Here is a 13,928-nt window from a genome sequence, read left to right on the forward strand (position 1 = left end):
AGACCTTCTGGGAGTGAATTCCTCTATGGTGACCAGGTTCATAGTTCATGCTAAACCAGGTTTTAACCATAGCTTGATCCAGCCACACTGGTTGCATTCACACAGAATACAACCTCCCTCTCTCTCCATTACACTGAAACAAATTATTGTGGTGCATTGTGGCCTCCTGCCCCTCTTTTTATTTCCACCTTAATAGCTCTCGTTTCTGACAAGGAGATCATAAATGCCCGTCATCATTTTGGAAGCTCAAACAACAATCTGGAGAAATATTTTAAAATATCAGCAAGAAGTGCAAGGCATGGTTTTAATAAATGACAAATTTCTCCACATTTACTGAACCTCACGGCAGTCCTGCTGAATGTGCAGGGCCTCTAAAGTCCCTTCTCAATCACAGTTCAACTATTTATTACTAACAGAAATTGACTGTATTGAGTTGCCTAATTACTTTCATCTTTCCTTTTTAACAATACAGGAGCTGTTTTACCACAATATTTTTATTACAGCCTGCCTCGGTTTAGAAGGCAAAGGGCTTTAAGAGCTTATTTCCCAGAAACAAAGACTTAGGCAAAGTGTAGATTTAGTGTAGCAAAACTACAAAACCATTATGAAGGAATGCCAGTCACTGCTGGGTGTCCAATGTAGTGGCCGTTTAGAATAATCATGTTCAAATATCTCTTCTCCAGGCTCTGTGTCGAGAACTAGGAGTGACTTTCTTTGGGAAGGAAGATACAGTTTCTGTCTGTTCCTTGCTTTGGTAACTCTCTGGTATCAGATTATTGTTTATTTTTTTACTGACTGAGATCTTGGCTTCACAGAGCGTGACTCTGAAAGGTTTTACACCAGCTAAAATGCCATTTTGCTATTCCACGGCATTACTGCAGGGTTTACTCATGACAATCAACTCGCAGATTACTCCTATGGCTTTTGAACCATAAAAATGAAGACAGCTTCATTCATGTCAAGATTTGGAGTTGTTAAACTGTACCACAACCTTCCAGATATCCACAGTGATATAAGACAAATAACAAAGAAAGAAAGTAAAACTAATAGAATGACAAAGATAACACCCAATACTCTGTCAATGATCACAAACAGCCTAATTGAACTATTTTCTTTTTCAATCCCTTCTCTAACTGAATTTTTTATCCTTTTGGATATGGAGCTCATTTTCAAAGGGATACAGCACAGTCCCTGCAGTTTGCTGCCCCTAAATTTTGGGAGGGGAGGAAGAGAAGAAGAAGAATACGGGAGGGCACGTGTTCCGTTTTAGTTCTACATTATTTTCAGAATCCTAATCTAAATCATGGATTCTCCTAGGAAGCCCAGCACCAATGTGCGAAAAAATAATCTTACGATCAAGACCCATTTCTCCATTTCCCCTGTACATTTGAGCTTAAAAAGAGATTTTCCCTGATGCTTCCTTCCCGTCTCGTTTTCTCTGCACACACCAACAAATCTATCATTTCCCAGCAGCCAGAGGTCAGCGCAAGACAAGAGAGAGGTATGGGCATTATTCAAAGAGAGAGAGAGAGAGACCACTAGACTTTGTTAGCACTAGACCAACGCTGCAGTCCGTAACATTCAAGAGAAATTAATCAGTGCTATTAACATTGATTTCTCCCGCAGCTTTTGAATGCCAAATCAAAAAAGAAACAAAAAGGGCCATGAGTCAAGACGGAGACAACAACGTAACACCAACATTCACAGTCATTACAGGAGATCCGTTTCCTCCGCCCGCAAGACTAGAGATGGGAAGATTAAGACCTAAATGTGATATGACAAACCCAGCCTAAAGCAACGTGTCAGAGACCATATCACACAAAATCATTTTGTGGGACTTGACAATCACCCAACCCTCACCAGCCAGCTCCCATTGAAACCCAGGCTCCTCTCTTGGATTTGATGCTCTCCAGGATGTTAAACCATCTAACCAACTTAACTGGCTGCTGGGAAGCTGCTGCCCATGGCAGATGACCTGCACTGCTAGGTGGGCTCTTTGGAGGAGCTATCTGTGCCTCTCAACTGGGCATCTCCAGAGCTCAGCCTTCCTCCCGGTTGTCTGTCTCACTTCGGGCAGGAGAGCAGGATGAGTTTCCGCATCTCATGCTCCAAGCTCACCGCTATCGGTGACCAGCCTCGGGGTGCCAAAGCTGGTGTCCTAAAGCAAATGTTCAGGACCCCCCTTCCCGAAGGAAGCCAGCTCTGTTTACCTCCCGGTTTCCCTACAGAAGATCTGCATCTAGCCATGATTTAAGGAAGGGAAGTTAGTGCCAAATCCCTTTAATGCCATTTCACAAATATATTAGCCAAATTAAAAGACTCTTCTCAAGCCAGTGGAATTTAGGGGTTGCGTAAAGTTGAACTGCGGAGGACTTCGGCGAGCAAACTCGAAGGCAGCCAAACCTGGGTGCCAATGAAGCTTCTCCCGGATCTCACGAAACAAACACGCAAGTTCACTCTCCGGCTGGAATCTTAGGATAATGTTTGGCAGCACCGTCAACAACAACACCACCACCCAACGCTACACGCCCAGGGTGCCATTGCTAAACCTCCGCCAACTGAAGCAGAAAGGGAAAGACCGAGCGCAGTGCTAACTTGGCAGGGCTATTGGGGGGGGGGTGTTGAAGAATTAAGCAGCAAAGCGTCAGCTCAGACTTTGCCCACGTTCCTTTTTCCCCCAACGGTGCAAATGGGGAGAATCGGGGGGTTGAAGGCGCAGGAAGCCCCCTCCCCAAAGCCCCGCGCCCCAATTCTCCATCCCACACGACTCCGATTTCCCCGCCAGGCAAAAGGGTCCCGGACTGGCTCCGCTCCGGATGGGGAGTTCGCGCAGGGGAGAAGCCCGGGCGCCCTTCCGAGCCCGACCACGCGGGGCTCTCCCCACGCAGCCCCGCTCGGGCTCTCCCCGCGGAGGGAGAGGGGGAAAGTCTGGCGGGTCCCCGGCTGCCTTGCAAGGCGGCCGCCGGGCCCCGACCGCGGCTCCCCGCCGCCGCCTCCCCCGGGAGACCCCCCAAGGCCGGGCCCGGGACCCGCGCCCGCAACGCCCCGCCCAAGCGGCATCCGGGACTCCGCCGCCCGGGGAGCCGGGCCGGCGCTGCGGCCAAGCGGGCGGTTTCCCCCGCCGAGCCCCCCGGCCGCCCCAACCTCCCTCCCTCCCTCCCTCCGGCCGGCCGGCCGCGCTCACCTTTCATGGCGGCGCTGACCAAGCACATCATTCGGCGGGGCTGCGGCGGCCCCGGCCCCGGCCCCCCCGCGGCAGGCGCCCGCCAGGCAGCGCGACCGGCCCTGGCAGCGGCAGCGGCGGCGGCGGAGGCAACAGCAGCCTCCGCCTCCTGCGCGCCGCGGCCCAGCTGAGGCGCCATGTGACCGCCCGGAGCCCCGCCGGGCCGCCCCTCGCTCGCCTCGCCTCGCCCCGCCGCCGCCGCCGCTCCGCTCCGCCCCGCCTCCCCCCTCTCCTCCCCTCCCCTCCCCTCCCTCGGCAGCCGAGGCGGAGGGGCGCGGGGGCAGCTGCGCGGCTATGCCAGGGCGTTAAGGGGGGGGGCTGCTGCGCCCCCTCCGCAAACGCCTCCCCCTTGGGGCCCCGCTGCTGCGGTCCCGGAGTCTGGCCGGGCCCGCAGCAGGGCAAAGCGGGAGGGACCCCCGCTTCCTTCCTCTCCCTCTTTGGCCGATTCGGGTCCCAAGGGGGTGTGGACCGGACCGGCCGGGGGTTTCCTCGAGAAAAGGAGCTGCCTTTTCCTCCCCAATTGGGCAATGGATTGGGGGGGCAGAATGCAGACACACACACAGGTGGCAACGGCCAGGTGGACCCCACCTCCGGTCTTGCCAGAGTCACCTGAATGGAGATTGCCAGCCTTAAAAGTAGCCCCCCCCCAGTACAATTTGCCCTGGCTGGAGACATTTCTGTTTCCCCCCCCCCCCACACCTCCAAACTCAGCTTCTCCTGCTTCACCTTTGCCAGCTGGGTGAATCTTGTCCCAAATCCTCCATCCAGGCAGGGGGAGGCATCAAGGGGCAACTGGGAAAAAAGGGCAAAGATCCGAGTCCTGATGGCTCTGGACAAAACGGCTTATGGCCAGGCTTCACAGGACCCTCATGGTGGCATCCCCACCATCCCATCATCCACTTTGGGGGAACTTGCATTAAGGGCAGCTGCAGCCCCCTGGGGCCCCCTGACTGCCATCTGCAACCTCCCCAGCTGGCTTCCCATAAGTCAAGTCATTTGGGGGAACCAGGTTTGTTTAACAACCTTGGCAGAAAAAAAGGTCATAAAATTGGACCAGTGATGGGTTTCAAATTTTTCTACTATTGGTTCTGTGGATGTGGCTTGGTGGGCGTGGTTTGGTAGGCATGGCAGGGGAAGGATACTGCAAAATCCCCATTTCCTCCCAATCAGCTGGGACTTGGGAGGTAGAGAATAGATGGGGGCGGGGCCAGTCAGAATTTTTACTACCGGTTCTCCAAACTACTCAAAATTTCCATTACCGGTTCTCCAGAACTGGTCAGAACCTGCTGAAACCCACCTCTGAATTGGACGTAACTCGCTTAATGTCCACATCACATAGCAACTGAAGAAAGACAGAAAGATGAAAACAAGCCTTGTATTTTCCATGTTCCTCATTATGTCTTGGGGAGGGAACCTTTTATTTTTGTTGTACACCACCCTGAGTCTTCGGAGAAGGGCGGTATAAAAATATGAATAATAAATAAAATAAAATAAATAAACCTCCAGGTGTATTGATTGAGCCACGTCTGTCAGCGCAGACCGAAAGACCCCCGGGGAAACCCCACCCTGCCGCTGATCTGGAGCAGCCCTCCAGCTTTTGGAACCAGAGGAGAGAAGGCAGAGACTCCCGGCCTTCTGTTGAGCCCAGCCTGCTCAGCTCGGCCTGTTCACAATTCTTGGTTGTTGTGTTTTAGTACATTTGTACATTTTGACAGACAAAAGCACTAATTACAACTTTGGGACTGAATGAACTGCGGATCTTGTAGCTCGACAGAAATGGCATTTTCGGCTGGGCCGGGGTTTACCGAATGGAGCAGAAATGAAAAGCGGCAGCAGGAAGGAGTGGGGGAGTGGGTAGGCAGGAAACCCACCAAATTGAATTGCCTGGCAATTTGTCTGTCTCAGCAAAACAGCGTTTCTTCGCTCCCTTCTTTCTAGATGGAAAAAAGCAGGAGATCAAAGCTTTCAACCGTATTGCTAGAAGCCAGAAATGTATACAAACAGTGTGTTAAAATATGCCTGGAAGAGAGCTGGCTTATTGAAGGGGGGGGCATAACACGAAGGGAGGGGCTACAGATCTACAAGAAGGCTCCCTCTGGACCTCAAACTCCATGGGCTATTCTGCCCAGGTGTCCTAGATCGGCAGTTGCACCAAGCTAGGTGGTCCAAGGCAGTGGGTCAATCTGGCCCTTGGGAAAGAGAGCGAGCAAGAGGAGAGACGTCCAAGAGCATGTCAAAAGTGCTTCCAAGATCTTCGGTTATAGCCTGGAGCCAAGCCACGGGGATCAGAACAAGCCACAAAGATGTCACAATAACCACGATGCCACTTCTCCCTCTAATTAAATGGCCAAGTTTCTTTGTAAATCTTCGGGTGCAAAAATGCTAGAAGTTTTGCCTTCTTGGTGTGGAATATTCACAAAAAAGGCCCCAAATGTTCCTTAAGGTAGAAATTCATTCTCTGGACCTTCTATGGCCAGAACCATTTATGTTCCACATTTCTAGCCTGATTTGGTCTTAAGGCACCTTGCAAATGTGTAGGTAGGTTAAAAGGGACCCGAGCATTCAAAAGCCATTAAGCAGAGAACCCTAGTCAGAGGAGGGGGCTTCCTGCTCTAAAACGGCTCTCTTTTTTCTTTGCATGGATCGTATCTTCCTTTGTTCATCCATTATTTTTACCTTCTTGAAAAAGGAACTGAAGCATCGAGACAGGAAGGAAAGGCCAAGACAAAGTGTGAAACTAATTGTGAGAAACTTTTAACACCTTTTCGTCTAGGTGGCCAATTCCTCCCCACTTCTCTTCCTTGTTCGTGTGGGTTATCAAGTGTGCACAGGTGTACAGGTGTGTGGGGGGTGTCAGCTCGTAGAAGATCATCTAATAAAAGAGAAAGGCATCCGTTGCATTTTGGATTGCGTTGACTCTGCACTCTGTGATGCTGCATACAAGATCCTGCAGACAGATGGTCCTTGTCTTACCACAACAATTGGGACCGGAATTTCTGTCACTAAGCGATGTGATTGTTAAGTGGGTCATTAGGTGAGCAAGACTGATTTTACAACCTTTTGCTACAGTCATTAAGTTGTTGAGTGACTCTGCCCCCTCATTGACCTTTTGTGGGGCAATTGTATGGCCCTATGGCAACCGCCGTAAATTCATCCTGGTTGAAGCTCCCAAATCACGATCAAGTGACCACAGGACATCAATCCTGTGAGGTAGGCCAGGTCGTGACGCAGATTCCAGGAATGCTGCTTGATTGTTGCAGGATATAATGACCCAATTCCCCGTGGCCCCTTTTTATGGGGGAAGGGAGCTTCTTTCTCATACTTTCTGCTTTTCCAGGACTGATGGTGGCTCTTCCTCCAGGTTATCTCCAGATTCCCCCACAGATGACCAGGAAAAGCTGCAGAGATGCTTCCTTCTGTTGCCTCGGCTTTTCCTCCTCTGCTCCTCACCAGATCTGCTCCATCCTTCCTTACAAGGGTGGGGTGGACCTGACTGGGGGGCACCCACCCTCCACAGAAGGTGGCCTTCGCCCTGGGTTAATTCTTCGGAGAGGACTCTGAATCAAAAGTCATTAATATCTGTCAGGAAAAGACAGGCACAATGTCTTCTGCCTAACCTTGGCCAGGGGATGGAAAAGAAAAAGAGAAAGGAAAAGAAAATCAAACCGACCATCGTGGCTCTTTAGGTAAGTGCCTGGCACTCAAAGCTCAGCCCATAATTAAAACCACATCTCAAGGCAGAGCCAGAAGCAAGGAAAGGACACTCTGCAAACAACCACCCAAATCCAGAGAAACTTTCTGCATTGTTAAGGAGTTATTTTGGCTTATTTTACTCCACACCATGCCTGGATAAAATGTGCCTTGCGCCTATTCGTCCAATGTTCTCTTGTTCTCTTTTTATTCTCACCAGGAATAGAGTAACATTTGCATAGCTCAAGGTGGGTTTACATTAAGGTCTTCCTGATCTCTGTAGGACGAGACTACCATTACTTTTACATATATAATACTTTGGTGCTACGGCGTTTTGAGATTTTGATACACAGGTCAACTAGCTTCCATCTCACAAAGAAAGGAAAGATGGCCTAATGTGTTGTAAGGCGGGACAGACCACGGTTAGTCTCTCCTGATGACAGTTCAAGTCATACCAGGCCATGAGTTTGAAGACTCTCGTGCTCCATTAAGCTGAGTCTGATTGTCAGATATTTAACCTTAAGACCCACAGCTTTAAATGATTACTGATCTTATATTTGTTTCCAACCCAAACAAAGAGAAACTGGTAATTAGGGATGATTTCTGGTGGAGTAGACGGATTGTGACAAGAATTGTTCAACGCAGAAGTAACGCCACAGACATCTATTTAAAAAATAGCAATGCCACCATCATTTCAAGGAGACAATATAACAGCTGCTTGGAAGCGTTCCTTCCAAACTCTTAACACCACAACATAGGAAGTCTGGTACAAGCAGGAAGCCTAATCTTCCAGCAAAATGAGGAGTGGGCTGCTGTTTGATTGGGCATCCAAGAAGCCCCCTCGGATGGGGTGGCTCAACTCTTCCCTGTTGGTGAACAGCAGTTGAAGGTTTGTCCTCATCCCCCAGCCTTCTAACAATGGGGGGGGGGTTGAGCCAATGTTTTTCTGTCCTGGTTACCCCAGAAAACGACAGTCACCTCCAAACACAACCAAGAAAGTAACTGGCCAACAGCATCACTTAAGAGGAAGGACGAGTGCTGAAGGGAAGACAGCAGATTAGGGCCAATTGTGCAAGAACATCAGACAGACAAACGGAGAGTGAGGAGGCATGCACCATGCAGGGATAATTCAAAGAAAAGCGATAAAAACCACTCACTCTGCTATTAACTAAAAATTAATAAAAGGAGGAGAATAAACATGGGCATCTCTCAATTAACACATAACTTTGGATAGAAGCAAAGATGGGATTCGCGCATCATGCTGAGTATAATTTGCCTTGATTCATTTCTGCAAGTGAACAGACGGAGCTGGCCAGACAAAGAGCTGATCTTAATGCATCTCGGGCTGTTCTTCTGAATCACCCCAGCAGCCCCGTTCAAAGGTATTGATTTATTTCCATTGATGTGAAGTTCTGCAGCTCGCAAAAAACAACAATGCAAAAGGTGGTTTGGTTAGCAAGGTGATATGGAGGCCTTTCAATCCAGTCAGGCAAAATAATCTATTTCTTATGTATCCCTGTGTTATGAAATACTCTTTTGATTGCTATCGACATTTCTGTCAACCAGACTACATGTCAATAATGGATTTACTGCTTACATTCAGAGCCCCCGTTTACTGAATGGCATTCATCAAAGTTGACATGCTTTGATCAGCTGCAGATGCTTTGCTCCTGGAGAAGGGACCTTTGGCTCTTTCTGGGTTCAAGAAAATTGGGGGGGGGAATGGGTGAAACAAGATGGACCCTTGACCATATTTCTCAACCTTGGCTGCTTGAAGATGAGTAGACTTCAACTTCATCTTCTCAGCTTCAGGCACCTTTAAGTTCTCTACTGCTTTAGTTTCCTAATTAGAACCACGATGGGTGGAATCATGAGATTTATTGGGGTTAGGATTGGGGTTATCTAGAAGGATCTCAGTTTAGGGAAATGTGCTTCAAGGCTTGTGGACATCCAGATATTCTTAACTAAACCTTTGTATTGTGTTGTGGCTGGAAACCTGTTCGTTTCCACTTTCTACTACTAGCCAAAGGTTTTCAACAATCACGCCAAGACTCATTCTCAATGGTTTCAGCTCAGTTTCAAATCACTGTTGAGGCTACTCATAGGCTTGTCAGTTGTCAAACTTGAGTGAAAGATTATGACATGTTTCCTGCCGTAAAATATGAGGGTCAGGTTTAAAAGCAGGATACAGCAAAGAGGTTTTCCACAGGGATCCAGCCAAAGAACTAGAACATTCTGTACCCGGAGTGGAGTGACACCATTTAGCAAGGAACACGTAACACTTGGGCAATCTGTGGTCTTGGTGGCTTCTGGCTTTCAGAGGAATTGTGAGAAGGAAAATCTCCGTTCACAAAACTGAAGGCCCAGTAAGCTGCTTGGTCATGGAATCGGTCAATGGACCAACAATCATGAAGATTAGACCAGAAGATAGATCAGATAAATGGATAGATGATAGATAGATAGATAGATAGATAGATAGATAGATAGATAGATAGATAGATAGATAGATAGATAGATAAATAGATAGATAGGTAGGGAGAGAGAGAGAGAGAGAGAGAGAGAGAGATGATAGACGAACAGACGGACAGATGGATGGACAGACACAGTCAGACAGACAGAGGAGATAATGGATTGATAGAGAGATAGATAGATAATGGATGGATAGATAGATAATGGATGGATGGATGAGAGAGAGAGAGAGAGAGAGAGAGAGAGAGAGACGAACAGACGGACAGATGGATGGACAGACACAGTCAGACAGACAGAGGAGATAATGGATTGATAGAGAGATAGAGAGATAATGGATGGATAGATAGATGATGGATGGATGAGAGAGAGAGAGTTGGAGAGAGAGAGAGAGAGAGAGAGAACTCAGAGCAGCCTTTCTGTACAGACTCCTTCCATTTACTTAGCCCTCCAACTCTGAGGGAGCCCAGCCAGGCTGTGTGTGGCCAATGACCACCACAGGCAACAAAGCAGCGAAGGCTCTGAGGTACAGTTCTCTTGACCTTTAAGTAGATTTTTAAATGTTCCTTTTAACCATAAACATTTGGAAAAGGCTAGATTGTTCTGAAGTTCGGAATTGATTTCATTGGCAGCTGGGAGCTGATCTGCTCCCCGCACCCTGCCTGTCTTTTATCCTATTTCTACCACTTTTCTACACATTCTTCTTTGAAATCCCAATCATTATTTCAAAGCGTGCACTTCATGCAAATTAATGTGGGGAGTTTCACATCTGTCTGGACCCCAGTTTGGTTTCTTGGGGGGGTTGGGGGTAGAAGCGACCAATCAATAAAACTGAGAATAAAAGATGCATCTTGACCTTCGCGCTGCTGAGCCGAGCCTGGGAACCTGTTATGTAAGTGAAGAAGAGAGTCGGTGAAGCTGCCTGGAAGGGTGTGTGACTGCGTATGTGTTGCTGTCTTCAAATTAAGTGGGTGGGGCTCTGCAATTAAGACTGACATGCATCAGAGCCATAAATATGCCTGTTGCACATCAGGACAGATGCTCGGGGCAGCCAAAGGCTAAACATGACATCGAAACGGAGTGACATATTTGCATGTCGTAGACAAACAAAGGCCTCAGAAGATCATGGGATGGTTGCTCCTAGGAGCCCCAGTTCAGGTCCCTTCAGCCAACTGAGCAGTTCCTCAGCCCTCCAAAAGAAAAATAGCCCTTATGAGTCTTCGGCAAATCTCTCTTGATTGGAACAGGGATTTAATTCTTAGTTCAAAGCAACTGTAACTGTAACAGAGTTGGAACGGACCTTGGAGATCATCTAAACTCACTCTGGAGACCTGTACTAGGGATTCGAACCACCATACTGCTGATCTTCCTGATCAACAAGCTCAGTGTCTTAGCCGCTGAGCCAACACCAACTGGGCCCAAGGACAAGCTCATACGGAATACAATCATCTTGAGCCCTGTGGCATTTTGAAGAGCAACCAGTGCCAGGATTAGAGTCTTTCTATATATCTATATATCATAAAAATGATTCCATGTTAGCTCAAATGAAGCAAAATCCCATCTCATTTCAGCAGCCACTTTGCCAAAGAAGGGAGAAGAAGCCATTGAAGAGGACTTCAAATGTTCCATTTGGCTCAAATGCTTCTCTTGCTAAAGTCAGCCGCCTTTAGAGCAGAGGTCTCCAACCTTGGCAACTTTAAGGCTTGTGGACTTCAACTACAGAATTCCCCAGCCAGCCATCTCCCAAAGGATGAAAAAATTGTGGGAGTTGAAATCCACATGTCTTAAAAGTTGCCAAGGTTGGTGACCCCTGCCTTAGGTGGACCTGGCTTGGCCTGCCAAGGGTCCTTCTAGATGAGCCAAAGCATCTCCTATAAATGGCCGGCCTGGGCAGAGAAAAGAGGCAGGAAAACGGCAACGAGGGGAGAAGCAGAAGCCCCAGGAAATCCTCTGCACCGTCTGCGTCACGTGGACTCTCTTCTGCAGAGACCAGAAACTGTGCAAAAAATAACTGGTTGACGCCTAACCTGTCGGGTGCCCTCGTGCACCCGCCGTTCTTCGGAGCAACGCCTTCCAAGGCTGCTCAGCAGATCAGAAACCCTTCAGGCCTCTGACTTTGCGGAGGCTGAGATGCCAGGCGATCCCTGCCAGCTGGAGGCCCCCAAATGCCCAGCAGAATGCAGAAAGAGAAGGGCTGGTCCTTGCCAGCACAAGGTTAGGAGGCAAGGCAATGTTTCTGACCCATCCTCCCCAGCAGAAGCCCCAGAGAAGGGCAGGACACTGTGGCAGCCTTTGGGGAAGAGGAACCAAAGGCAGAAACAACATCTTGTGTTTTACACACACACACACACACACACACACACACACACACACACACACACACACACAGAGGGAGGGAGAGAGAGACCAAGCCTTCTTGATGTGTGGTTTCCTTTGACAACCAAAGAGACGCCTTTGCTGCTAAACAACAAATGTAAAGAATTATATATGCATTTTTAAAAATGAAAGAATCACTATTTCTTCGCCAATTCCAGGCAAATTCAACTTCAGTCAATTTTATCCTTAATTGAAAAGGCAGCTCCAGCAGCTTTCCTGCCAGGCAGAGGATGGTGGGCAGTTATACCAGAGAAGAAGGGGAGGGGAGGGGGAGGAGAAGATGATGAGGATTTTCTCCAGGGTGCACCCAAATCCCAGCTGATGTCCATCAAAGGGCAGGTGTTTCCTTCTCCTTATTTTTCAGGTGGGCTCTAAATGCAACCCAAGAACAGTTGGCTGCTTTTCGCCAAGAGATAAAATCAGAATTGATTCTGGCGTCCATCCATGGTGGAATAACTAAGATGAATTGTTTCTTTTTTTAAAGTTACTTGACAGTTTTTAATTGCTGGGTTGCGACGCTTGTAGAGTTGTCTTTTGGCGTCTTAGGAAGCTCCCCTTCGAGAAGATGTTTGCCTTGGTGTCGGGGTCTTCTAGACCAAATTCATGAAGACGTGTGGCATCCATCTCCAAGTTTAGCCCTGGGAGCTGATGCCAGAAGTTTTCCACGAGTGAAGAAAACACACTCCAGCCCTTGTTCCAGGTGCCCGGCTGAGTCCCAAGAGCCTCCCACCTGCACCAGGTTCTCCTTCTGCGGTCTCAGACGGTGAGACAGAGAAATATGCCGTGGCTGTTTAAGTTTCCTCTTTAAACAAAAGGGGGGAGACAAAACCAAACTCAAAATTCCAGCCTTATGTGTGGCTACGTTTCATGCAGCCAGCATGAGTAAGTTGGTGCATGTTTACCAAACGCACATTGCCAAGTTTACATAAGCTAACGCATCTATTTTGGGGAGGGTATCGCGAGATGAGGGTGTGCCCAGCCCCGGAATCCAATCCTGACATCCTGGGTTTCCTTCTGGAGCTGATTTTCCACAGTGTCTTATTTCACTTGCAGGACTGTCTGTCTGGGGCTTCTTGGTGCGGTAACTGATGGAAGGTTTATGTCTCCCTCTTAATGCCAGTTCCTGAAAGGATTCTTCCCCCCCCCCTTTTTTTTTTTCCTCCTAGTAGCTGGAGGCAAATGTCCCTGAATCCTGGCCCAGACTATAGAGACTACAAGCTCTTCCAGGCAATTCCCAAGTTTGCAGAAATGAAAATTTAGAGGGAGAGTTTGAAAGCATCTCAGCAAAAACCTGAGCAACTTTAAAGAGGATCTGTGAGGAAAAAGCCATCCAAAGTCGCATTATAGGAAAAAGGGTGGCATATAAATTTAATAAATAAAAATAAATAAATAAAATGGGGGTAGGTTTCATAGGAGAGCAACTTCCCCTCCATCTGATACTCCCCAGGGTGGGGATTACAACCAGTGGTGGGTTTCAATTTTTTTTACTACCGGTTCTGTGGGCGTGGCTTGGTGGGCGTGGCAGGGGAAGGATACTGTAAAATCCCCATTCCCACCCCAGTCCAGAGGAAGGATACTGCAAAACCCCCATTTCCTCCCGATCAGCTGGGACTCGGGAGGCAGAGAATAGATGGGGGCGGGGCCAGTCAGAATTTTTACTACCGGTTCTCCGAACTACTTAAAATTTCTGTTACCGGTTCTCCAGAACTGGTCAGAACCTGCTGAAACTCGCCTCTGATTACAACTCCCATCACTCCCTGCTTATGAATTATGGAAGAGGTTATTCCCCAGGGAGGTGTGGCTTGGGTCCTTCAGTTAGCCTAGGGTTAGCAGATGGTGGCAAGTGAGAGTCACCTGAAATAAATATTATTATTTTGCTCAATCTGGAATTCTTGGCCAGCTCCTTCCCATTCCACTCTGGATTTCCACAGTGCTGCTCTTACTGGGTTGGCATCTCATTTGAGTCTGAGTTTGGACCACTGAATAGCGTCGCATAGAGTTCAGCTTGGGGATCTACCAACAATAGATCAACCCGATCGGCTGTCGCTGTCCTTGCATTTGGGGTGAGGAGAGAAGCAGAAGACAATTCAGCACCTGGGTCCAGATCCCTTTCCCTGCGTGACAATCGCCTTAACGCAAATGTGGCAGGTAAAAAGAAGCAGTTGGGATTCTA

General features: G+C 48.4%; 1 protein-coding gene across 2 annotated transcripts in view; it reads right to left on the reverse strand.

Annotated features, from left to right (window-relative positions):
* Positions 1-13,928, reverse strand: part of RORA (RAR related orphan receptor A) — a 158,128-nt gene that overhangs the window by 44,987 nt on the left and 99,213 nt on the right. The window contains exon 1 of one of the 2 annotated variants that reach the window (XM_058156434.1): positions 3,185-3,397. The exons of the other annotated variant lie outside the window; for it this stretch is intronic. Coding sequence (XP_058012417.1) covers positions 3,185-3,362 — 178 coding nt within the window. The 5' untranslated portion in view covers positions 3,363-3,397. Of the gene's footprint in view, positions 1-3,184; positions 3,398-13,928 lie in introns of those variants that run through there. 2 annotated transcript variants of the gene reach the window in all.

Source organism: Ahaetulla prasina, chromosome 13 (assembly GCF_028640845.1).
Source record: "Ahaetulla prasina isolate Xishuangbanna chromosome 13, ASM2864084v1, whole genome shotgun sequence".
Lineage (NCBI taxonomy): Eukaryota > Metazoa > Chordata > Lepidosauria > Squamata > Colubridae > Ahaetulla > Ahaetulla prasina.